Genomic DNA, 27233 nt, shown 5'->3' on the forward strand with positions numbered 1-27233 from the left:
TAAAGCCTACATCAGGGTGAAGCTGTCACACCAAGTGCATTTAACCAGCAATAGTCTGTTCATTTTTTGGCCATATACAAAATCAGGGGCAAGCTGCGCCTGTCACCAAGTGCATTTAACCCTCAATGGTGTGGTTGTTTTTTGGCTAAAGCCTACATCAGGGTGAAGCTGTCACACCAAGTGCATTTAACCAGCAATAGTCTGTTCATTTTTTGGCCATATACAAAATCAGGGGCAAGCTGCGCCTGTCACCAAGTGCATTTAACCCTCAATGGTGTGGTTGTTTTTTGGCTAAAGCCTACATCAGGGTGAAGCTGTCACACCAAGTGCATTTAACCAGCAATAGTCTGTTCATTTTTTGGCCATATACAAAATCAGGGGCAAGCTGCGCCTGTCACCAAGTGCATTTAACCCTCAATGGTGTGGTTGTTTTTTGGCTAAAGCCTACATCAGGGTGAAGCTGTCACACCAAGTGCATTTAACCAGCAATAGTCTGTTCATTTTTTGGCCATATACAAAATCAGGGGCAAGCTGCGCCTGTCACCAAGTGCATTTAACCCTCAATGGTGTGGTTGTTTTCTGGCTAAAGCCTACATCAGGGTGAAGCTGTCACACCAAGTGCATTTAACCAGCAATAGTCTGTTTATTTTTTGGCCATATACTACATCAGGGGCAAGCTGCGCCCGTCACCAAGTGCATTTAACCCTCAGTAGTGTGGTTGGTCAAGCTGTGACACCAAGTGCATTTAACCAGCAATAGTCTGTTCATTTTTTGGCCATATACTACATCAGGGGCAAGCTGCGCCCGTCACCAAGTGCATTTAACCAGCAATAGTGTGGTTATTTTTTGGCCATATCCCAGTCTAATTCTGTCACTAAATCCATACCGGTCACCCAGCGCCTAAATACTAGGCCTCAAATTTATATCCCGCTAAATCTCTCGTTACCTGTTGTAGCTGGGAAAGTTATTTAGTGTCCGTCAAAGCACATTTTTTGTTCTGGGTTGAAGTACAATTCCCAATTTAGCAATTTCATAATTTAGTGGTTTCTGCTATATCAGAGCTATTTGAAATCTATCCCTAAAAGGGTATATAATATTCAAGGTGCACATTGGGTCATTCAGAATAACTTCACACACACCCGCTACTGTGTATTTTCAAGTCTAATTCTGTCACTAAACCCATACCTGTCACCCAGCGCCTAAATACTAGGCCTCAAATTTATATCCTGCTAAATCTCTCGTTACCGCTGTCCTGTTGTAGCTGGGAAAGTTATTTAGTGTCCGTCAAAGCACATTTTTTGTTCTGGGTTGAAGTACAATTCCCAATTTAGCAATTTCATAATTTAGTGGTTTCTGCTATATCAGAGCTATTTGAAATCTATCCCTAAAAGGGTATATAATATTCAAGGTGCACATTGGGTCATTCAGAATAACTTCACACACACCCGCTACTGTGTATTTTCAAGTCTAATTCTGTCACTAAACCCATACCTGTCACACAGCGCCTAAATACTAGGCCTCAAATTTATATCCTGCTAAATCTCTCGTTACCGCTGTCCTGTTGTAGCTGGGAAAGTTATTTAGTGTCCGTCAAAGCACATTTTTTCTTCTGGGTTGAAATACAATTCCCAATTTAGCAATTTCATAATTTAGTGGTTTCTGCTATATCAGAGCTATTTGAAATCTATCCCTAAAAGGGTAGATCATATTGAAGGTGCACATAGGGTCATTCAGAATAACTTCACACACACCCGCTACTGTGTATTTCCAAGTCTAATTCTGTCACTAAACCCATACCTGTCACCCAGCGCCTAAATACTAGGCCTCAAATTTATATCCCGCTAAATCTCTCGTTACCGCTGTCCTGTTGTAGCTGGGAAAGTTATTTAGTGTCCGTCAAAGCACATTTTTTGTTCTGGGTTGAAGTACAATTCCCAATTTAGCAATTTCATAATTTAGTGGTTTCTGCTATATCAGAGCTATTTGAAATCTATCCCTAAAAGGGTATATAATATTCAAGGTGCACATTGGGTCATTCAGAATAACTTCACACACACCCGCTACTGTGTATTTCCAAGTCTAATTCTGTCACTAAACCCATACCTGTCACCCAGCGCCTAAATACTAGGCCTCAAATTTATATCCTGCTAAATCTCTCGTTACCGCTGTACTGTTGTTGCTTGGAAAGATATTTAGTGTCCGTCAAAGCACATTTTTTGTTCTGGGTTGAAGTACAATTCCCAATTTAGCAATTTCATAATTTAGTGGTTTCTGCTATATCAGAGCTATTTGAAATCTATCCCTAAAAGGGTATATAATATTCAAGGTGCACATTGGGTCATTCAGAATAACTTCACACACACCCGCTACTGTGTATTTTCAAGTCTAATTCTGTCACTAAACCCATACCTGTCACCCAGCGCCTAAATACTAGGCCTCAAATTTATATCCTGCTAAATCTCTCGTTACCGCTGTCCTGTTGTAGCTGGGAAAGTTATTTAGTGTCCGTCAAAGCACATTTTTTCTTCTGGGTTGAAATACAATTCCCAATTTAGCAATTTCATAATTTAGTGGTTTCTGCTATATCAGAGCTATTTGAAATCTATCCCTAAAAGGGTAGATCATATTGAAGGTGCACATAGGGTCATTCAGAATAACTTCACACACACCCGCTACTGTGTATTTCCAAGTCTAATTCTGTCACTAAACCCATACCTGTCACCCAGCGCCTAAATACTAGGCCTCAAATTTATATCCCGCTAAATCTCTCGTTACCGCTGTCCTGTTGTAGCTGGGAAAGTTATTTAGTGTCCGTCAAAGCACATTTTTTGTTCTGGGTTGAAGTACAATTCCCAATTTAGCAATTTCATAATTTAGTGGTTTCTGCTATATCAGAGCTATTTGAAATCTATCCCTAAAAGGGTATATAATATTCAAGGTGCACATTGGGTCATTCAGAATAACTTCACACACACCCGCTACTGTGTATTTCCAAGTCTAATTCTGTCACTAAACCCATACCTGTCACCCAGCGCCTAAATACTAGGCCTCAAATTTATATCCTGCTAAATCTCTCGTTACCGCTGTACTGTTGTTGCTTGGAAAGATATTTAGTGTCCGTCAAAGCACATTTTTTGTTCTGGGTTGAAGTACAATTCCCAATTTAGCAATTTCATAATTTAGTGGTTTCTGCTATATCAGAGCTATTTGAAATCTATCCCTAAAAGGGTATATAATATTCAAGGTGCACATTGGGTCATTCAGAATAACTTCACACACACCCGCTACTGTGTATTTTCAAGTCTAATTCTGTCACTAAACCCATACCTGTCACCCAGCGCCTAAATACTAGGCCTCAAATTTATATCCTGCTAAATCTCTCGTTACCGCTGTCCTGTTGTAGCTGGGAAAGTTATTTAGTGTCCGTCAAAGCACATTTTTTCTTCTGGGTTGAAATACAATTCCCAATTTAGCAATTTCATAATTTAGTGGTTTCTGCTATATCAGAGCTATTTGAAATCTATCCCTAAAAGGGTAGATCATATTGAAGGTGCACATAGGGTCATTCAGAATAACTTCACACACACCCGCTACTGTGTATTTCCAAGTCTAATTCTGTCACTAAACCCATACCTGTCACCCAGCGCCTAAATACTAGGCCTCAAATTTATATCCCGCTAAATCTCTCGTTACCGCTGTCCTGTTGTAGCTGGGAAAGTTATTTAGTGTCCGTCAAAGCACATTTTTTGTTCTGGGTTGAAGTACAATTCCCAATTTAGCAATTTCATAATTTAGTGGTTTCTGCTATATCAGAGCTATTTGAAATCTATCCCTAAAAGGGTATATAATATTCAAGGTGCACATTGGGTCATTCAGAATAACTTCACACACACCCGCTACTGTGTATTTCCAAGTCTAATTCTGTCACTAAACCCATACCTGTCACCCAGCGCCTAAATACTAGGCCTCAAATTTATATCCTGCTAAATCTCTCGTTACCGCTGTACTGTTGTTGCTTGGAAAGATATTTAGTGTCCGTCAAAGCACATTTTTTGTTCTGGGTTGAAGTACAATTCCCAATTTAGCAATTTCATAATTTAGTGGTTTCTGCTATATCAGAGCTATTTGAAATCTATCCCTAAAAGGGTATATAATATTCAAGGTGCACATTGGGTCATTCAGAATAACTTCACACACACCCGCTACTGTGTATTTTCAAGTCTAATTCTGTCACTAAACCCATACCTGTCACCCAGCGCCTAAATACTAGGCCTCAAATTTATATCCTGCTAAATCTCTCGTTACCGCTGTCCTGTTGTAGCTGGGAAAGTTATTTAGTGTCCGTCAAAGCACATTTTTTCTTCTGGGTTGAAATACAATTCCCAATTTAGCAATTTCATAATTTAGTGGTTTCTGCTATATCAGAGCTATTTGAAATCTATCCCTAAAAGGGTAGATCATATTGAAGGTGCACATAGGGTCATTCAGAATAACTTCACACACACCCGCTACTGTGTATTTCCAAGTCTAATTCTGTCACTAAACCCATACCTGTCACCCAGCGCCTAAATACTAGGCCTCAAATTTATATCCCGCTAAATCTCTCGTTACCGCTGTCCTGTTGTAGCTGGGAAAGTTATTTAGTGTCCGTCAAAGCACATTTTTTGTTCTGGGTTGAAGTACAATTCCCAATTTAGCAATTTCATAATTTAGTGGTTTCTGCTATATCAGAGCTATTTGAAATCTATCCCTAAAAGGGTATATAATATTCAAGGTGCACATTGGGTCATTCAGAATAACTTCACACACACCCGCTACTGTGTATTTCCAAGTCTAATTCTGTCACTAAACCCATACCTGTCACCCAGCGCCTAAATACTAGGCCTCAAATTTATATCCTGCTAAATCTCTCGTTACCGCTGTACTGTTGTTGCTTGGAAAGATATTTAGTGTCCGTCAAAGCACATTTTTTGTTCTGGGTTGAAGTACAATTCCCAATTTAGCAATTTCATAATTTAGTGGTTTCTGCTATATCAGAGCTATTTGAAATCTATCCCTAAAAGGGTATATAATATTCAAGGTGCACATTGGGTCATTCAGAATAACTTCACACACACCCGCTACTGTGTATTTTCAAGTCTAATTCTGTCACTAAACCCATACCTGTCACCCAGCGCCTAAATACTAGGCCTCAAATTTATATCCTGCTAAATCTCTCGTTACCGCTGTACTGTTGTTGCTGGGCAAGATATTTAGTGTCCGTCAAAGCACATTTTTTGTTCTGGGTTGAAATACAATTCCCAATTTAGCAATTTCATAATTTAGTGGTTTCTGCTATATCAGAGCTATTTGAAATCTATCCCTAAAAGGGTATATAATATTCAAGGTGCACATTGGGTCATTCAGAATAACTTCACACACACCCGCTACTGTGTATTTTCAAGTCTAATTCTGTCACTAAACCCATACCTGTCACCCAGCGCCTAAATACTAGGCCTCAAATTTATATCCTGCTAAATCTCTCGTTACCGCTGTACTGTTGTTGCTGGGCAAGATATTTAGTGTCCGTCAAAGCACATTTTTTGTTCTGGGTTGAAATACAATTCCCAATTTAGCAATTTCATAATTTAGTGGTTTCTGCTATATCAGAGCTATTTGAAATCTATCCCTAAAAGGGTATATAATATTCAAGGTGCACATTGGGTCATTCAGAATAACTTCACACACACCCGCTACTGTGTATTTTCAAGTCTAATTCTGTCACTAAACCCATACCTGTCACCCAGCGCCTAAATACTAGGCCTCAAATTTATATCCTGCTAAATCTCTCGTTACCGCTGTACTGTTGTTGCTGGGCAAGATATTTAGTGTCCGTCAAAGCACATTTCTTGTTCTGGGTTGAAATACAATTCCCAATTTAGCAATTTCATAATTTAGTGGTTTCTTCTATATCAGAGCTATTTGAAATCTATCCCTAAAAGGGTAGATCATATTGAAGGTGCACATAGGGTCATTCAGAATAACTTCACACACACGCTTCTGTGCATTTCCAAGTCTAATTCTGTCACTAAATCCATACCGGTCACCCAGCGCCTAAATACTAGGCCTCAAATTTATATCCCGCTGAATTTGAATACAATACATTGGGCCAAATAATATATTTGTTGTTGTGGTGAACCATAACAATGAGAAAAACATCTAGTAAGGGACGCGGACGTGGACATGGTCGTGGTGGTGTTAGTGGACCCTCTGGTGCTGGGAGAGGACGTGGCCGTTCTGCCACATCCACACGTCCTAGTGTACCAACTACCTCAGGTCCCAGTAGCCGCCAGAATTTACAGCGATATATGGTGGGGCCCAATGCCGTTCTAAGGATGGTAAGGCCTGAGCAGGTACAGGCATTAGTCAATTGGGTGGCCGACAGTGGATCCAGCACGTTCACATTATCTCCCACCCAGTCTTCTGCAGAAAGCGCACAGATGGCGCCTGAAAACCAACCCCATCAGTCTGTCACATCACCCCCATGCATACCAGGGAAACTGTCTCAGCCTCAAGTTATGCAGCAGTCTCTTATGCTGTTTGAAGACTCCGCTGGCAGGGTTTCCCAAGGGCATCCACCTAGCCCTTCCCCAGCGGTGAAAGACATAGAATGCACTGACGCACAACCACTTATGTTTCCTGATGATGAGGACATGGGAATACCACCTCAGCATGTCTCTGATGATGACGAAACACAGGTGCCAACTGCTGCGTCTTTCTGCAGTGTGCAGACTGAACAGGAGGTCAGGGATCAAGACTGGGTGGAAGACGATGCAGGGGACGATGAGGTCCTAGACCCCACATGGAATGAAGGTCGTGCCACTGACTTTCACAGTTCGGAGGAAGAGGCAGTGGTGAGACCGAGCCAACAGCGTAGCAAAAGAGGGAGCAGTGGGCAAAAGCAGAACACCCGCCGCCAAGAGACTCCGCCTGCTACTGACCGCCGCCATCTGGGACCGAGCACCCCAAAGGCAGCTTCAAGGAGTTCCCTGGCATGGCACTTCTTCAAACAATGTGCTGACGACAAGACCCGAGTGGTTTGCACGCTGTGCCATCAGAGCCTGAAGCGAGGCATTAACGTTCTGAACCTGAGCACAACCTGCATGACCAGGCACCTGCATGCAAAGCATGAACTGCAGTGGAGTAAACACCTTAAAACCAAGGAAGTCACTCAGGCTCCCACTGCTACCTCTTCTGCTGCTGCCGCCTCGGCCTATTCTGCTGCTGCCGCCTCGGCCTCTTCCTCCGCCTCTGGAGGAACGTTGGCACCTGCCGCCCAGCAAACAGGGGATGTACCACCAACACCACCACCACCACCTCCGTCACCAAGCGTCTCAACCATGTCACACGCCAGCGTTCAGCTCTCCATCTCACAAACATTTGATAGAAAGCGTAAATTCCCACCTAGCCACCCTCGATCCCTGGCCCTGAATGCCAGCATTTCTAAACTACTGGCCTATGAAATGCTGTCATTTAGGCTGGTGGACACAGACAGCTTCAAACAGCTCATGTCGCTTGCTGTCCCACAGTATGTTGTTCCCAGCCGGCACTACTTCTCCAAGAGAGCCGTGCCTTCCCTGCACAACCAAGTATCCGATAAAATCAAGTGTGCACTGCGCAACGCCATCTGTAGCAAGGTCCACCTAACCACAGATACGTGGACCAGTAAGCACGGCCAGGGACGCTATATCTCCCTAACTGCACACTGGGTAAATGTAGTGGCAGCTGGGCCCCAGGCGGAGAGCTGTTTGGCGCACGTCCTTCCGCCGCCAAGGATCGCAGGGCAACATTCTTTGCCTCCTGTTGCCACCTCCTCCTTCTCGGCTTCCTCCTCCTCTTCTTCCACCTGCTCATCCAGTCAGCCACACACCTTCACCACCAACTTCAGCACAGCCCGGGGTAAACGTCAGCAGGCCATTCTGAAACTCATATGTTTGGGGGACAGGCCCCACACCGCACAGGAGTTGTGGCGGGGTATTGAACAACAGACCGACGAGTGGTTGCTGCCGGTGAGCCTCAAGCCCGGCCTGGTGGTGTGTGATAATGGGCGAAATCTCGTTGCAGCTCTGGGACTAGCCAATTTGACGCACATCCCTTGCTTGGCGCATGTGCTGAATTTGGTGGTGCAGAAGTTCATTCACAACTACCCCGACATGTCAGAGCTGCTGCATAAAGTGCGGGCCGTCTGTTCGCGCTTCCGGCGTTCACATCCTGCCGCTGCTCGCCTGTCTGCGCTACAGCGTAACTTCGGCCTTCCCGCTCACCGCCTCATATGCGACGTGCCCACCAGGTGGAACTCCACCTTGCACATGCTGGACAGACTGTGCGAGCAGCAGCAGGCCATAGTGGAGTTTCAGCTGCAGCACGCACGGGTCAGTCGCACTACAGAACAGCACCACTTCACCACCAATGACTGGGCCTCCATGCGAGACCTGTGTGCCCTGTTGCGCTGTTTCGAGTACTCCACCAACATGGCCAGTGGCGATGACACCGTTATCAGCGTTACAATACCACTTCTATGTCTCCTTGAGAAAACACTTAGGGCGATGATGGAAGAGGAGGTGGCCCAGGAGGAGGAGGAGGAGGAGGAAGAGGGGTCATTTTTAGCACTTTCAGGCCAGTCTCTTCGAAGTGACTCAGAGGGAGGTTTTTGGCAACAGCAGAGGCCAGGTACAAATGTGGCCAGCCAGGGCCCACTACTGGAGGACGAGGAGGACGAGGATGAGGAGGAGGTGGAGGAGGATGAGGATGAAGCATGGTCACAGCGGGGTGGCACCCAACGCAGCTCGGGTCCATCACTGGTGCGTGGCTGGGGGGAAAGGCAGGACGATGACGATACGCCTCCCACAGAGGACAGCTTGTCCTTACCCCTGGGCAGCCTGGCACACATGAGCGACTACATGCTGCAGTGCCTGCGCAACGACAGCAGAGTTGCCCACATTTTAACCTGTGCGGACTACTGGGTTGCCACCCTGCTGGATCCACGCTACAAAGACAATGTGCCCACCTTACTTCCTGCACTGGAGCGTGATAGGAAGATGCGCGAGTACAAGCGCACGTTGGTAGACGCGCTACTGAGAGCATTCCCAAATGTCACAGGGGAACAAGTGGAAGCCCAAGGCCAAGGCAGAGGAGGAGCAAGAGGTCGCCAAGGCAGCTGTGTCACGGCCAGCTCCTCTGAGGGCAGGGTTAGCATGGCAGAGATGTGGAAAACTTTTGTCAACACGCCACAGCTAACTGCACCACCACCTGATACGCAACGTGTTAGCAGGAGGCAACATTTCACTAACATGGTGGAACAGTACGTGTGCACACCCCTCCACGTACTGACTGATGGTTCGGCCCCATTCAACTTCTGGGTCTCTAAATTGTCCACGTGGCCAGAGCTAGCCTTTTATGCCTTGGAGGTGCTGGCCTGCCCGGCAGCCAGCGTTTTGTCTGAACGTGTATTCAGCACGGCAGGGGGCGTCATTACAGACAAACGCAGCCGCCTGTCTACAGCCAATGTGGACAAGCTGACGTTCATAAAAATGAACCAGGCATGGATCCCACAGGACCTGTCCGTCCCTTGTCCAGATTAGACATTAACTACCTCCCCATAACCATATATTATTGGACTCCAGGGCACTTCCTCATTCAATCCTATTTTTATTTTCATTTTACCATTATATTGCGATGCTACCCAAAGTTGAATGAACCTCTCCTCTGCCTGTGTGCTAGGCCTAAATATATGCCAATGGACTGTTGCAGTGGTGGCTGACATGAAGCCTGATTCTCTGCTATGACATGCAGACTAATTCTCTGCTGACATGAAGCCAGATTGTCTGTTACGGGACCTCCCTCCTCTGCCTGGGTGCTGGGCCTAAATTTATGACAATGGACTGTTGCAGTGGTGGCTGACGTGAAGCCTCATTCTCTGCTATGACATGCAGACTGATTCTCTGCTGACATGAAGCCAGATTGTCTGTTACGAGACCTCTCTCCTCTGCCTGTGTGCTAGGCCTAAATATATGCCAATGGACTGTTGCAGTGGTGGCTGACGTGAAGCCTGATTCTCTGCTATGACATGCAGACTGATTCTCTGCTGACATGAAGCCAGATCCTCTGTTACGGGACCTCTCTCCTCTGCCTGTGTGTGTGCTGGGCCTAAATATATGCCAATGGACTGTTGCAGTGGTGGCTGACGTGAAGCCTCATTCTCTGCTATGACATGCAGACTAATTCTCTGCTGACATGAAGACAGATTCTCTGTTACGGGACCTCCCTCCTCTGCCTGGGTGCTGGGCCTAAATATATGCCAATGGACTGTTGCAGTGGTGGGTGACGTGAAGCCTCATTCTCTGCTATGACATGCAGACTAATTCTCTGCTGACATGAAGCCAGATTGTCTGTTACGGGACCTCTCTCCTCTGCCTGTGTGTGTGCTGGGCCTAAATATATGCCAATGGACTGTTGCAGTGGTGGCTGACGTGAAGCCTCATTCTCTGCTATGACATGCAGACTAATTCTCTGCTGACATGAAGACAGATTCTCTGTTACGGGACCTCTCTCCTCTGCCTGTGTGTGTGCTGGGCCTAAATATATGCCAATGGACTGTTGCAGTGGTGGCTGACGTGAAGCCTCATTCTCTGCTATGACATGCAGACTAATTCTCTGCTGACATGAAGACAGATTCTCTGTTACGGGACCTCTCTCCTCTGCCTGTGTGTGTGCTGGGCCTAAATATATGCCAATGGACTGTTGCAGTGGTGGCTGACGTGAAGCCTCATTCTCTGCTATGACATGCAGACTAATTCTCTGCTGACATGAAGACAGATTCTCTGTTACGGGACCTCTCTCCTCTGCCTGGGTGCTGGGCCTAAATATATGCCAATGGACTGTTGCAGTGGTGGGTGACGTGAAGCCTGATTCTCTGCTATGACATGCAGACTAATTCTCTGCTGACATGAAGACAGATTCTCTGTTACGGGACCTCCCTCCTCTGCCTGGGTGCTGGGCCTAAATATATGCCAATGGACTGTTGCAGTGGTGGCTGACGTGAAGCCTCATTCTCTGCTATGACATGCAGACTGATTCTCTGCTGACATGAAGCCAGATCGTCTGTTACGGGACCTCTCTGCTCTGCCTGTGTGCTAGGCCTAAATATATGCCAATGGACTGTTGCAGTGGTGGGTGACGTGAAGCCTCATTCTCTGCTATGACATGCAGACTGATTCTCTGCTGTCATGAAGCCAGATTGTCTGTTACGGGACCTCTCTGCTCTGCCTGTGTGCTAGGCCTAAATATATGCCAATGGACTGTTGCAGTGGTGGGTGACGTGAAGCCTCATTCTCTGCTATGACATGCAGACTGATTCTCTGCTGTCATGAAGCCAGATTGTCTGTTACGGGACCTCTCTGCTCTGCCTGTGTGCTAGGCCTAAATATATGCCAATGGACTGTTGCAGTGGTGGGTGACGTGAAGCCTCATTCTCTGCTATGACATGCAGACTGATTCTCTGCTGACATGAAGCCAGATTGTCTGTTACGGGACCTCTCTCCTCTGCCTGTGTGCTAGGCCTAAATATATGCCAATGGACTGTTGCAGTGGTGGCTGACGTGAAGCCTCATTCTCTGCTATGACATGCAGACTAATTCTCTGCTGACATGAAGCCAGATTGTCTGTTACGGGACCTCTCTCCTCTGCCTGGGTGCTGGGCCTAAATTTATGACAATGGACTGTTGCAGTGGTGGCTGACGTGAAGCCTGATTCTCTGCTATGACATGCAGACTGATTCTCTGCTGACATGAAGCCAGATCCTCTGTTACGGGACCTCTCTCCTCTGCCTGTGTGTGTGCTGGGCCTAAATATATGCCAATGGACTGTTGCAGTGGTGGCTGACGTGAAGCCTCATTCTCTGCTATGACATGCAGACTAATTCTCTGCTGACATGAAGACAGATTCTCTGTTACGGGACCTCTCTCCTCTGCCTGGGTGCCGGGGCCTAAATATCTGAGAATGGACTGTTCCAGTGGTGGGTGACGGGAAGCCAGATTCTCTGCTATGGAACCTCTCTCCAATTGATTTTGGTTAATTTTTATTTATTTAATTTTTAATTTAATTCATTTCCCTATCCACATTTGTTTGCAGGGGATTTACCTACATGTTGCTGCCTTTTGCAGCCCTCTAGCTCTTTCCTGGGCTGTTTTACAGCCTTTTTAGTGCCGAAAAGTTCGGGTCCCCATTGACTTCAATGGGGTTCGGGTTCGGGACGAAGTTCGGATCGGGTTCGGATCCCGAACCCGAACATTTCCGGGATGTTCGGCCGAACTTCTCGAACCCGAACATCCAGGTGTTCGCTCAACTCTAATCACCACATAAAGTGACACATGTCAGATTTGCAAAAAATGTCCTGGTCCTTAAGGTGAAAAATTGCAGGGTCCTGAAGAGGTTAATGTCTTTTAACCATGATGTTCAATAGTTATAATTATATTACAATTGGGAGCTGTGTCAGTTCTTGTAAGTTTTGTTATTTTGTTTGTGTCTGACTGACTCCAGTACATATTGTGACAAAAAGGCTTTTCTTTCTTGGTATGTAAAAAAAAATAGCAAATAGGGACAGGTGTGTATATATATATATATATATATATATATATATATATACAGTGCTGCCCATAATTATTCATACCCCAGGAAAATTTTGACTTAAAATTACTTTTATTCAACCAGCAAGTAATTTTTTGAGGGGAAATGACATAGGTGTCTCCCAAAAGATAATAAGATGATGTACAAGAGGCATTATTGTGGGGAAAAAACATTTCTCAGCTTTTATTTACATTTGAGCAAAAAGTGTCCAGTCCAAAAACATTCAAAACCTTCTCAATAATCAATAAAAAAGCCTTTATTGGCTATTACAGCAATCAAACGCTTCCTATAATTGCAGACCAGCTTTTTGCATGTCTCCACAGGTATTTTTGCCCATTCATCTTTAGCAATGAGCTCCAAATCTTTCAGGTTGGAGGGTCTTCTTGCCATCACCCTGATCTTTAGCTCCCTCCACAGATTCTCATTTGGAATTTTGCTGTGTGTTTTGGGTCATTGTCATGCTGAAATATCCACTGGTGCCCAAGGCCAAGTTTCTCTGCAGACTGTCTGATGTTTTTGTTGAGAATCCTCATGTATTGCTCTTTTTTCAAGGTGCCGTTTACTGTGATTAGGTTCCCTGGTCCATTGGGCTGAAAAACACCCCCAAAGCATTAGGTTCCCACCACCATGTTTGACAGTGGGGATGGTGTTCTTTGTGTTGAAGGCTTCTCCTTTTTTACGCCAAATGAAGGAAAAATCTTTGTGACCAAACAATTCAATTTTTGTTTCATCTGAACATAACACAGAAGACCAGAAGTCTTCTTCTTTGTCCAGATGAGCTTTTGCAAAGGCCGAGCTAGCTTTTGTGTGCCTTATCTGGAGAAGTGGTGTCCTCCTTGGTTTGCATTCTGCAGTGTCTGTTGGATTGTTTGCCTTGAGACATTGCCACCAGCAGAGCCCAGATTCACCAGGATGGCCTTGGTGGTAATCCTTGGATTCTTTTTCACCTCTGTAACTATCCTCCTGGCCAGCACTGGTGTCACTTTTAGCTTCCGACCACGTCCTCTGAGATTTTCCACAGTGCGGAACATCTTGTATTTTTTGCTCAAATGTAAATAAAAGCTGAGAAATGTTTTTTTTTTTCACAATATTGTCTCTTGTACATCATCTTATTATCTTTTGGGAGACACCTATGTCATTTCCCATCAAAAAATTACTTGCTGGTTAAATAAAAGTAACTTTAAGTCAAAATTTGGCAGGGGTATGAATAATTATGGGCAGCACTGTGTATATATATATATATATATATATACACACATTTCAGGCGAAACATGTTGGGAGGCAGTTTCTAATAGTGTTTTAATTACTGATACTTGCTGTTAGACTGAAATGTTGAACACTGAAATATTGGTAAAAAATGTAATTTGTCATTTTCATGGCCAAGTGTTTCTAAATTCTAAAGTGCTCACTACACACCTCAAAAAATCCTTTGGGGTTATAGTTTCCAAAATGGTGTCACTTTTGGAGGTTTCCACTTTAGGGGTACCGCAGGGTATCTTCAAATATGACATGGTGCCCAAAAACCATTTCAGCAAAATCTACCCTTTCAAAGCATATTGTGCTCCTTTCCTTCTGATCCCTGCCGTGAGCCCATACAACAGTTTATCAAATTGAAAACCTTAGACCGTTTGGTATTTCATACAACGGTTTACAACCACATATAAGGTGTTTCTGTAAACTTTAGAATATGTAATAAAAATTGAGGTTTGTTTTGCTGTTAATCCTTACTATGTTACCGGAAAAATAGATTTAAATGGAATATCTTCAACAACAAAAAAATTGGGGAACACCAAAAGGGTTAACAAAGTTTCAAAACTCAGTTTTGAATATTTTGAGGGGCATAATTTCTAAAATGGGGTCATTTGAGGGTGATTTCTATTATATAAGCCCCTCAAATCTTCAGATCTCAACTGGTCTTTAAAAATTCAGTATTGAAAATTTTCTTGAAAATTATTTTATGATGTATCATATCTGCCATTAAAAGCAGAGAAATTTAAATTTATAATTTTTTTAATTTTTTTTATAATTTTTATTTTTTTTTACAAATAAAGGTAAAACATATTGACTCAAATTTACAACTAACATGAAGTACAATGTGTCATGGGAAAACATTCTCAGAATCTGTTGGATAAATAAGTTGGTACTCGTACATTAGGTTTGCATAATTAATCAGATACGTAGGTGAAAAATGTCTGGGCCTGGAAGGGGCTAAAGTGTAACACAATAGCAAGCAATGCACACAAAATAGTGCTATGTTTAAGAGAAAAGAAGGAGGTTAGTTATGTAATGATGCTGGTCAAAATATTACAACATAAAAAAAAATCAGCTCATAAGGACAAGAAGTCAAGTAGTCCACATCTAAGGCTTAGTTCACACGAACGTATGGCTTTAAGGCTGGGTTCACACCTGAGCGTTTTACAGCGCGTTCCTACGCGCTGTAAAACGCACAACAGGCAAGAACCAATGATTCCCTATGGGAATGGTTCTCACCTGGGCGTTTTACAGCGCGTACGATCGCGCTGTAAAACGCCCGACGCTCAAACAAGTGCTTGAGCTTTTTTTTGGGCGTTTGTCGCGCGTTCCCGCACATAGAAATTCGGGAACGCGCGACAATGTGTGAACGCCAGTCTCTGTATGCGCGATTGTAAACGCCCGTACAATCGCGCATACAGAGCGCTCGTTTCAGAACGCTCAGGTCTGAACCCAGCGTTATAGTTTTTTGTGGTCCGTTTTTCACGGATCCGTTGTTCCGTTTTTTGTTTCCGTTGTGTTTCCGTTTCTGTTCCGTTTTTCCGTATGGCATATACAGTATACAGTAATTACATAGAAAAAAATGGGCTGGGCATAACATTTTCAATAGATGGTTCCGCAAAAATGGAACGGATATGGAAGACATACAGATGCATTTCCGTATGTGTTCCGTTTTTTTTGAATGGAGCCACGGAACGTGATTTGCGGGCAATAATAGGACATGTTCTATCTTTCAACGGAACGGAAAAACGGAAATACAGAAACAGAATGCATATAGAGTACATTCAGTTTTTTTGCGGAACCATTAAAATTAATGGTTCCGTATACGGAACACAAAAAAAACGGCCCGTACACTCGCAAAAAAGACGATCGTGTGAACTAGGCCTAACTATAAACAGTAAGAGATACCCATAGACATGTACCTCTTGTGCCTACATGATAATCTGATGGTGCATCTGTAACAATCAGCTCTATAAAAATATCACATGACCTAACCCCTCAGGTGAACGCTGTAAAAATAAATAAATAAATAATAACTGTGCTAAAACAACCAATTTTGTTTGTCACCTTGCCACATAAAGTTTAATAATGAATGATCAAAAAATCATATGTACCCAAAAATTGTACCAATAAAAACATCAACTCCTCCCACATAAAACGAGCCCCTGCACAAGACGATCGGCAGAAAAATAAAAAAAATATGGCGTTCAGAAAATGTAGACACAAAAACATAATTTTTCTTTTCAAAACAGCTTTACTATGTAAAACTGAAACAAAATAAATAAGTAGACATATTTGATATCATTGTGTCCGTAACAACCTGCTCTATAAAAATAGCACATGATCTACCTTGTCAGATGTATGTTGTAAAAAATAAAAAGTGCCAAAACAGCCATTTTTTGGTTACCTAGCCTCACAAAAAATGTAATATAGAGCAATTAATAATCATATGTACCCCAAAATAGTACCAATAAAACTGGCACCTTATCCCCTAGTTTCCAAAATGGGGTCACTTTTTGGGAGTTTCTACAGGGGGGCTTCAAATCGGACATGGCATCTAAAAACCAGTTCAGCAAAATCTGTCTTCCAAAAACCATATGGCACTCCTTTTCTTCTGTGCCCTTACATCAATTTACAACCACATGTGGGGTGTTTCTGTAAACCGCAGAATTAGGGTAATAAATATTAAGTTTGGTTTGGCTGTTAACCCTCAACGTGTTAAAAAAAAAATGAATTGAAATGGAAAATCTGCCAAAAAAGTGAAATTTTGAAATGTCATCTCCGTTTTCCTTTAATTCTTGTGGAACACCTAAAGGGTTAACAAAGGTTTTAAAATCAGTTTTGAGTAACTTGAGGGCTGTAGTTTCTACAATGGGGTAATTTATGGGGGGTTTCCACTATGTAAGCCTCACAAAGTGACTTCAGAACTGAACTGGTCCTTAAAAAAATTGCTTCAAAAATTCTAAACCTTCTAACGTCCTAAAACAAAATAAAAAATTACATTACCAATATGTCTTAAAAGCAGAGAGATTTAAATTTAGAGTTTTCAAATTTTTGTTAACCTTTCGATTTAAAATAAATAAATAAAGGTAAAACATATTGACTCAAAGTACAATGTGTCACGAGAAAACAATCTCTGAATGGCCTGGATAAGAGAAAGCATTCCAAAGATATTACCACATAAAGTGACACGTGTCAGATTTGAAAAATTAGGCCTGTACAGGAAAGGGGGTAAATGGCCCGGTCTGGAAGTGGTTAAGTTACTCCTATGTTTAAAAGATACAGTTTTGTAAGAGGCCTGATGTCCTAGAGGCTGGTATCCTAAACAGACCAGATTTTTAGTTTTTTTTACCTGTGTTTAATATCAGTTTTTTTACTTTTATTTGAGCCTCCTCACCCTTGATACAGCCCACCTTTTGCCAGTTTTCCCATGCCACTATTACTTTTCAGCTGAGAATGTGTTCAGCAGAACTATGTCTGGAACTTATGACCTGAATTAGAGATGAGCGAAGAAATGAAAAACTTGATTTGGCTGCTTCGTCGAATTTCACAAAGATATGTGATACGAAGTATATTCCTTTGTATGTAGCAGACAAAATAATGGGGAACAGCGATCACCCTGCCCTCGTCACTGAACCCCTCAGATGCCACGTTCATCACTGATCGTGGCATCTGACATTAAAATTAAGTCCTTTCTAGGTCCTAAAATTAATACAGACTCACCTTTTCCATTTTCTTGCAAAGAGTCCATCGCGGCCATCTTGATTGAAGACACCACGAGAAATTTTGTGTGGTGACGTCACATGCTCCCCCCCCCCCAGTGAGATTTTGCGCGATAACTTCAATCAAGATGTCCGCAACGGCCTCTCCATGTGCAAATGGATGAGGCAAGTATGTTTTTTTTTTGCCGCTATTTCAGGAAAAATAGATTCATTACCACGATGCGCAAGGAAATTTGGCCTTTCCCTGAAATTCAGATTGTCAATTCGTTTAGCTTTGATTTGCTCAACCCGAACCAGAATCTTTATTTGAAGTAAATATCACTTAGTCATTCAGGGATTTCTAATGAATCAAGTAATGTTATGGGGCTTTAATATGAACATGTATTTAGCTTAATTACACTATGATCAGCATGGGGGACTGTATGGTGTTTACTCATTACGAGCACTTAGCAAATGTTACACTTGTTAGATTCATAATGTCAGATCAATCTGGAGCAAGAGCTCACATTTATCCTGTCACTAGCCCCAAGTGGATAGGAGGAGACATGTATCCATTATCCATAAAACGCCAACACAGTCTGTAGCACTGTACATTGAATGCAATTACTCACACTGGTCCCTGCTCCCGTGGGAGCTCTCAATCTAAATTTTCAAATGCACACACGAACAATCCAAATATAATGAAATAAAATACTAACGTAGTTGTTGTCTTTGGCAGATTTCATAGCACACATCACAAAGCAATTACGGCATATCAAACGTAACTCTTACCTTAAACTCCTCCAGGATTTTGTAAGTCTTTCCATGATATTCACAAAAGTTTTTCACCTCCTTACACTCTGGACAACATCCATTATGTTCCACTTTAGTGCATTTCGGGTGAATTTTAGGGCATTCCGGCTGATCACAAACAGGTCCATCTTCTGTACACACACAAGGGCAGTTAGAGTGACCTGGGAAAAATCTCTCTCCCAGTTTATACACAAAACCACTGTCGTCCACACAGCCTTTACCCCTGTAGTCATCAAATATTAAGTTGTCGTTACTGGAGGCCTGTTCTCCTTCATCGGCAGGGTAGTCTTCTTGGTTGATTGAAGCTGATGATGCTGAAGCCATGATTGCAAAGAAAATCATGGAGACTGCAGAGATATGCAGAGCCATCCCCCAATGTCAGCCTAATTATGTGCCACTCCACCAGGAACTGGATCAGGTTGCTGCCATGAGGTCTACGAGCAAACAGAGAGAACCCTCAATAATTCATATTTTTGCTCAGATATTCACATTTTATCCATCGGTGGCACCTAGTGTTTGCAAGATCTCAAATACCATCATTGAACATTTTGTTGGGCCTCATACAATGCTACCTTAGCAGTTTATGCCTCGAGAAGGAAAAAACTCCATGTAGTAAGTCAGTTGCTCTTGTTCTATAAACCCCATGAGGCCATTCATTATCTGTCATCTACCAGCTGGGAAAGTATGGTAGAATTTGAAGCAACAGCTGGAGAACCACAGGAAGCCAATATAGGTCTATACCATGAAACATGACATAAAAAATCTGTAAATCTGTCTGTTTTTTTTTATTTATTCTGTTAAAGCATCAGTTTTAGAACAGTGAGTTCCTAGGTAAGAGCATTATTTTTCTCCCAACCGATTCACGTATTACACGCTCAGCCATGCTTGTGAATGGTCAGCATGTAATGCTTAATTTCTCCTGTAGTGGGCACTGCCGGCAAAATGTATAGCAGGACTAAATTATCCATTATGATAACAGCTGATCATCACAGCTCCGAGAGGAAGACTTCCGATGATGAACTATTGTTAAAGAGCAGGTAGTCTTCAGGAGACATCACCTTTAAAGCTTGGTTTTTGTGCATGGCTATATAAAGGGCATATTTTCAGAACTTAAAGAAACACTCTGGACAAAACTGATTAATTGTCTAATATAGGGTCTGAAGGGGTAGTGTCTAGCAGTGATTCATTTTTTTATGTTATTTGAAGCCTTGCGTCCACTAGAAAAGTCTGGACCACATATCAATCTTCCTTCTCAAACATGAACATTTATCTGTATAAAACTTAAAGGGACCCTCCAGTTCAAGAAAAATAAATCTCATTGGGGACCAAACAGAACACTTACATGGTGATGACCTTTTTATCTTTTCAGCTGCAAATCTTCCGATTCCAGGGTCTTCTTCTGCCATCTAAGATGGCCACCCCACTTATCAGACTTACCTGGTGCATACTGTGTATTTGGTAGCCCAAGACACTCCCTCCCACGTTTGTGCACCTCTTCACGGATGTGGACCCATTCACTTGACCCCTGGCCCCTGCAGTAGTGCTGTACCCAAGGCCCCACCGCAAATGATTTTAAAGGTTTTAATAGTATATGGCCGGTCGGGCCCCGGCCTCTGTGTCTGGCCGGCAGTGCAGCACTGCACACTCGCAGTTACTACCTTACGCGGTGGCCCCTCCTCCACCCTTGCTCCAGACCCGTGACCCTCGCGTCAAGTCTCGCGGGATCACGCTGGTTGACGGGATGACGCGGCCGACGCACGCCAGAAGACGGGATTATGAACAAGACGGCGGGAGCAGAGCAGGTTCAGAGTAGGTATTTTTTATTTTTTTTGTATGTGCCGGCTCACAGGGAACACAGGGAGCATCTGGCAGTGCGCCAAATCCTTCATAGGGGCCCGACCCGAAATACTTGGCAAAATAGTAATACCAAAAATGACAAAAATTTAATATATACAGAAGGGTAAAAAATGGAATACATACACAGGGGACAAATGAAATATATACAAATGGGGCAACATGGATATATATATATATATATACACAGGGCCCCTGTATATATATCCATGTTGCCCCCTTTGTATATATTCCATTTGTCCCCTGTGTATGTATTCCATTTTTTGCCTCCGCTGTATATATATTCCATTTTGCCCGCTGTCCTAGGGGGACACAGATATGGGCATAATTACAGTGAGGGGGACAGATATCTGGGCATTACTACTGGGAGAGGACACATATCTGGGCATAACTACTGTAAGGGGGGCACATATCTGGCCATAACTACTGTGAGAGGACACATATCTGGGCATTACTACTGTGAGGGGGATACACCTGGCCATAACTACTGTAAGGGGGGCATATATCTGGCCATAACTACTGTGAGGGGCCACAAGGAGGACATAACTATTTTAAAGGGACCACAAGGTGGGCTTAATTACTGTGAGGGGCCACAAGGTGGGCATTAGTACTGTGTAGTAGCACTTAGGGGAAATGTATGCTATACATTGGCATGGCTCAGTGTTACAGGCCAGCACAGCACCCCCTGCTGGTGATTTCACAGGGGCAGTCACCGTCCCTTCCTTATGTGATTATTCTTTTTTTCTCTATCACCACAGGGACCTTGTTCTGGATCCAGCAGACATCACGCCGACGCCAGCGACACCCTGGATGAGGTAGGACAAGATTTTATTAGTTAGGACTGGGTGAGTGTAGCCATGCATTGGGCTCAGGGCTCTTTCACATGAGCGGATCCTGTGCGGATAATCTGCTGCGTGAAAGAGAGCCAAGCCCCGTACTGGACAGCGGAGAAACATTGCACTAACATGATTGATAATGCTATTTGTCTCTCTGTAATCTATTTACTACAAAATCACAGTGACAACTTATCTCACTGTGATTTTGTAGTAAAGAGAGAGAGGCACAGAGCATTATTAATCCCAATCCAGGGGGCCCAAGTAAATTCTTGCGACAGGATGGGGGGGAAGGGGGGGTGGGCGACAGGGAGGAGGCCCCATGGATCAGTTTCGCACCGGGGCCCCATAGATTTTGTGTACGCCACTGGTGCTTCGGCAGGTCACAGAACTCCCAAGTGTCCCTCTTTTACAGGGACAGTCCCTATTTTTGACTCAAGTCCGTCTGTTTCATCTGAGGTACAGATTTGCATTTTTACATATACAATATTGATCCAGAAAGTGTTTGACTGGTTCCTGTCTGTATATTAGAGTTCGCCTCCTATATTATTTCATCATTTTGGATTTTAGAAATTTCTATATTCAGATAATTTTTGCGCTATGAAAACTATGAAAGTGTACAAATATACAGGAAAAATGGACTTTCACACAATGAACCAAAATCGTCCTCCTTTGACCGTCCAAAAAGTTGGGAGGTATTCTCTAAAAGTACTGCAAGGAGCGGGTCTGCCCCTACACTAGGGCCACCCCAGCGATGACAGACATACAGGGGACAGATTCCCTTTAAGACTGTTTTGGGAGAATAAAAAGACAATTCTTTCTGGCCTTACTATTCATATGAAAACGAGACCAATTCTTCACCAGATATTCAGATCTCTGTACATAAGATGCCGCAACTACCGAAAGCGGAATTCAATTCATTGACTTTGACATTCTGCATTTCCGGTCTGATCAATGATTGACAATTACCATTCCCCGGAGAAGCCTTTATTGGACTCATCTGTGTAATGAACACGTGATATTTTATTGTGTACCAGCGTATGAATCATACAGGGGGCATTTGTCAAACCCCCTGCATGATAATAAAAGGCCCTAAACCCAGGCGGCATTTATTAGAGAGGCTGCACTTGTCTCCAAACCTTGCAGTGACATTGTTGCATTGTGCTCCATTACTAGATGTATCTCTGTCAGTTCCCCCTCATCCTTTTACCAAACACTGGAGCCTGTGCCCATTATTCAACGCATTAAAGCCAGCACACAGTTATACATGGCTAACTCATTTAATCACCTTATTAATTATGAATATGATGAATCTCTGCATAAATTACCATTCTCCTGAAATAACTAAGGATAAAAAGAGGGCCATCAATACACATTATTTAACCTCACAGAGAAGCTGAAATACTGGGAAAAGAAATAATTATGAGGAGGAATAATGCAGCACTGCCTAATACCAGCAGAGCGACACCTCTGGACTTGACTCCTTTTGAATATCTGGAGATGTTCCTTACAGTCTGAAGAATTCTTGGATCTTGAACACAAGATTACATAGCAGAGTTCAAGACACTATTTCATTATCTTGGATTGCAGCCTAACCATTCTGGTGTCAATATAGTGAGACCCTGTATACCATTCTGGTGTCACATGTAAAGGGGTCCAGGGGACACTGAGATAGGTGTCATTAGGGTCCATGCAATGCAGAATTGGTGGTCACCAGTTCATTTCTCTTCCAATTAACATAAAGGCCAAATTCTATATTGTAGATTATTTTTGTTACTCCGAAGATCTATTATTCTGCCAGTAACCCAGTTAAACACCAGTAACGGCCAGTTCTCCATAGCAGGACTCTGACAAACAGCTCCCAAAATGTCATATCTAGCTAGGCAAGGAACAAGATATGAGGTGAGAGCAATCACATTTCAATTTCACGGTTTGAGAGGAGTTACCCTAAGATATGTCACTGTGAAAAATATTCTGCAGGAGAGCAATCTATCAGGACGTGGATGGTAACTGCCCAGCAAAGAACGCATTTCTTCTTTTTATACCTGTTCATGGGCATTGCTTGTAGGGGCCATAGGTGTGAAAGGTGCACCAAGCCACTTTGCCTTGGCCATACAGGACTAGGACTATGAACTGGACCTTTTCCCCCAGCCAGAGAAAGTCGAACTATGACTCTGATCATGAGGAACATACATGGCTTCATACACATAAGTGGCTGTGACTAGCATTGCCAGTATAGTTTGTGTTCATTGTGTGTATTTAGTGTTACACGTCTTACGGTTCTAGACTTAACTCTTTTTGCGGCCTGTGACGGGATCTGCTAAGTGACAGTGAATGATGTGAAAATAAGCAATGTTCTTTCAAGTGCAGGAACATTCAACCAGTGACATGAGTCAGCCCCTCGCTCAATACTAGAACTAGGGAGCTACCTACTGTCTGGTGCCACCTCAAGAACACATTGTTTGGTTGAACCTATTTGAATTCATTTTTTAGCACCAGTCAGTCTCTCGAGAAGATAATAATATTGATTAGAGTTTATGACAAGCCCCCCCATCAAATAATGATGGGGCCTAATATAAAATGTGTAGTTGGGCAGCTGCCGACCTTAATGTATTGAGACCATAGAGCCTTTCCAATAAGGCTACTGGTTTATACTTTCAGCTATAGTATTAACCAGCAGATGTCCTCTCAATTAAGCCAGTGAAAGACTTTCTCATCCTGCCTGTTGTTCTAATGACAGTGCCCTATCAGGAGAAGCTGTATGATGAACTTGTCCTCCTCTTCTCTTTCATCTCAAGTTTTATATTTCAAAGCCTCCAACAAAAAAATAAAAAAAACAAGATTGTGGTAAGTATATTGCTCCAGACTTGCTGTCTTCTGAGGTCTTGCCTGTCTATAAGGCCTGGACCATTGAATATAGATTTCCACATACAGCTGCTTGGATACCTCACACTGAAATCCCACATATCTATTGGTTCAGTTTGGGGAACACACATCAGCAGTTGTGACTGGCACCTGAGGAGTTAACATTTAGCCAGTGTAATAACTTTGGCGTTTAAATGCCACCTCTTCTTATCTAGACTTTGGATCGTGAAGTAAAATGCTATTACATATTAACTCTACTGGTTTTGAGTTGATGAGATTCCCTGTAAATCTTTCTTTGGGTGGGAGCAGCTTCCTATGGACAACTACTCTAGTCTGCATACACTAAGCAATAAGATTTAAAGAAACTGATATCTCTTGCAAGAATAGTCATTATATTTTTTTTTTTACTTGAACAGGACGTCAGCTATGAGTCTACTACACATCTTTAGAGTTCATATTCTGCAGATTCTGGGTCTTTAAAGTTCATATTCTGCAGATTCTGGGTCTTTAGAGTTCATATTCTGCAGATTCTGGTCTTGACCCTCTAAGCGCTGCTGACAATAAAGAAAAACTGTATTTGATTCATGCAATCAATTATTGATGCATATAGGTAATATCCAAGCCTAGTAGTAATAGTTAATTGGATGTCTGTCTGTAAAATGGAGCAGTTCATAAGGAATGAGGCAGCAAGCTTCAACCAGAGAGGAGCAAAATAAAAGGAAGGCAACAGGGGGGGATCTCAAATGTAGTCCTGGCACTGGTTAAACATTATATGACTTCTCATATAAAACATATATTGTCTGCACTTTTTGATTAAACTCTAGTTAGTGCCTACTTATTCTGAGGATTGTACTATTCTCTTGAAGTCACACGTTTGCATGTCAGCCTATTACCTACAAGGCCTGGGCATTCAAATCTAAGATGAAGCTGGTATCTGTGCAAGGTACTTTACCACCTGAGTGGTAACACAGGGCACTTGAAGACCCAGCAATATTTTTTGCTCTGGTGGAATATCTATGAGATGACTGTATGTCCTATTTTGAAGGTATAAGAGATCACAGTCTTGGTAAGGTAGACAAACGCGAGACTTGTCATCAGACCAACTTCACAGTTGACTAATGCAGTATTCAGTACTATGAATTGGAATTGATTCCAAATACCCAGCCTATGATGCATATTAAATGTGGGATCTATGATCAGTTGTATCTATGCAATGAGGAGTATCAGGGCCACCTATGTAGACCTGATACCCAGCAGTTTAGGGCATAGCTTTTTGAAAGATGCAGGGTTTTCTATGGAAAGTCCTAAAACTGCACTAGACTGTGCTGTGTTTACCATACAATGTCCAGGACACTGCATCAAAATGCCAAACCCCATGATCAATTCAGAACAGGATTGATGGGACACTAAAGTCTGGAGCTTCTTCATCAGATGAATGGTATCAGGATAGTTCCCCTTCATTTGATGTTACTGCACCAAGGATTACTGCATTGTGGAACCTAGGACCCATGGCATAGTGTGACATCCAAGCTTCAGTCATCCTGTAGGAAGGTAAAGCTTACACTGGCACTGCAGTTTTGCAGGAGCTGTGACACGCAGGAGTCAGGGTGTGGGGGTTCCTCCTTAGGGCAATTGTGTTAATTGATGGGGTTCCTCCAGTAGTGACTGGTTTATCAGAGGGACCAGTGTTAATGATGGGAGCAGGGCTTCTACATTAACATCATGTGTTACACTGTATCATCAAATAGAAGAAAAGTAAATATTATGACAATATCACAAATAAACAAACATTCTTCAGGATTCTATCATTATTTAGACACAGAAGAGTCAACAGTACTGTATATAGTTCACATTGAGAGGGTCTTCTTACCTGAAGGGTTAATCCTTTGAGGATCAGCGGGACAATTTAAAAGCCAAAAGGTTTAGGAGTCTGTGGTTAGCCCATCCTCGGTGCCAGAAGACCCATTAGGGGGAGAAAATAAAGAGTCCCTCCAGATTTCCTACCATGATACAGGATGGACAACGGTCAAGAGGATTCCCAGCTAAACATCAGGCACCCCAAAACCAGAAATACACCGATCCATATATCCAGATGGGAGCAGAGCTTTCATGATGTCTCCCTAGCCTGATGAAGCTGTTCTGGGTGGGATGTATCCCGGCTGGATGGGGTCCCCTCACAGCTGAGGAGGTGGTCTGCCTATGTGCATTAAGGCTTCACCAGCACCAACATCAAGGGTCTCGGCTCCTGCCCAGATACCTTCAGCTCCAAGGCAATTTGTTGCTTTAGTAGCCGCCTACAGACACAAGTGCACACCAGGCAGAAGGGCAGGCGTGGAGGCAAACACAGAACTTTTCCCTCCTTTAAATCCCATATAGAGGAGCGATCAGTCCTCAGCATCTCCGGGAGGTCCGGGCAGCTTCATGGACGGAGCAGCGCTCAGGAATCCTCGGCACCGGCAGCAGATACAGATGTCTCTGCGGCACCTCAGTGCTAGAAGCAGCCTGGACTGACAGCCCGTGCAGTGGATTGCGGTGTTTCAGAGGGTTAGAACGCAGGAGGGCGGCAGGATGCGTTCAGCAGCATGGACAGCAGAGCACGCAGTGACTGCACAGAGACAGCGCAGAGACGTCCAGCCCCATAGACAGCGGCAGCACAGAGACGTCCAGCCCCATAGACAGACACAGCACAGAGACGTCCAGCCCCGTAGACAGACACAGCACAGAGACCTCCAGCCCCATAGACAGAGACAGCTCAACGCCGAGGACAGCGACCGCAGCAGCTCAGGACTCCCGGCATTCCTACAGCCCAGTGTGGACAGAACCCGATACAGTACTCACCAGTATGGGCAGTGACCCATACACACTCTGTACACAATCAGCGGTATTATGTACAGCGCTGGTACACACAATACTATCATGTATACACTCTGTATCCCAGCAGCACCAGGTACAGAGCTCATCATCATCATCCACTGTATGCAATCAGTACCACGGGCAGAGCGTATCACTACACAAGCTATGCACGTACAGTACATACACAATACAGACCCATACTACACACTCAATACATATCAGCACTATGTACAGTGATCATCCCCTACACACAGTATACAATCAGCACCATTCACAGAGCTCATCACTACACACATGCTATACACATACATACAAACTACACACTCTCTATATACAATCAGCACTATGTACAGTGATCACCCTGTACACTCTCTATATACAATCAGCACTATGTACAGTG

General features: G+C 43.4%; 1 protein-coding gene across 1 annotated transcript in view; it reads right to left on the minus strand.

Annotated features, from left to right (window-relative positions):
- Window positions 1–26745, minus strand: part of VWC2L (von Willebrand factor C domain containing 2 like) — a 213835-nt gene extending 187090 nt beyond the window's left edge. Inside the window, exons 1-2 of the mRNA XM_044305101.1 lie at window positions 25851–26745; window positions 18408–18862 (exon numbers count right to left, since the gene is read on the minus strand). Coding sequence (XP_044161036.1) covers window positions 18408–18797 — 390 coding nt within the window. The 5' untranslated portion in view covers window positions 18798–18862; window positions 25851–26745. The remainder of the gene's footprint in view (window positions 1–18407; window positions 18863–25850) is intronic.
- Window positions 26746–27233: the final 488 nt, after the last annotated feature.

The sequence above is a fragment of the Bufo gargarizans genome, chromosome 8 (genome assembly GCF_014858855.1).
Source record: "Bufo gargarizans isolate SCDJY-AF-19 chromosome 8, ASM1485885v1, whole genome shotgun sequence".
Classification (NCBI taxonomy): Eukaryota; Metazoa; Chordata; class Amphibia; order Anura; family Bufonidae; genus Bufo; species Bufo gargarizans.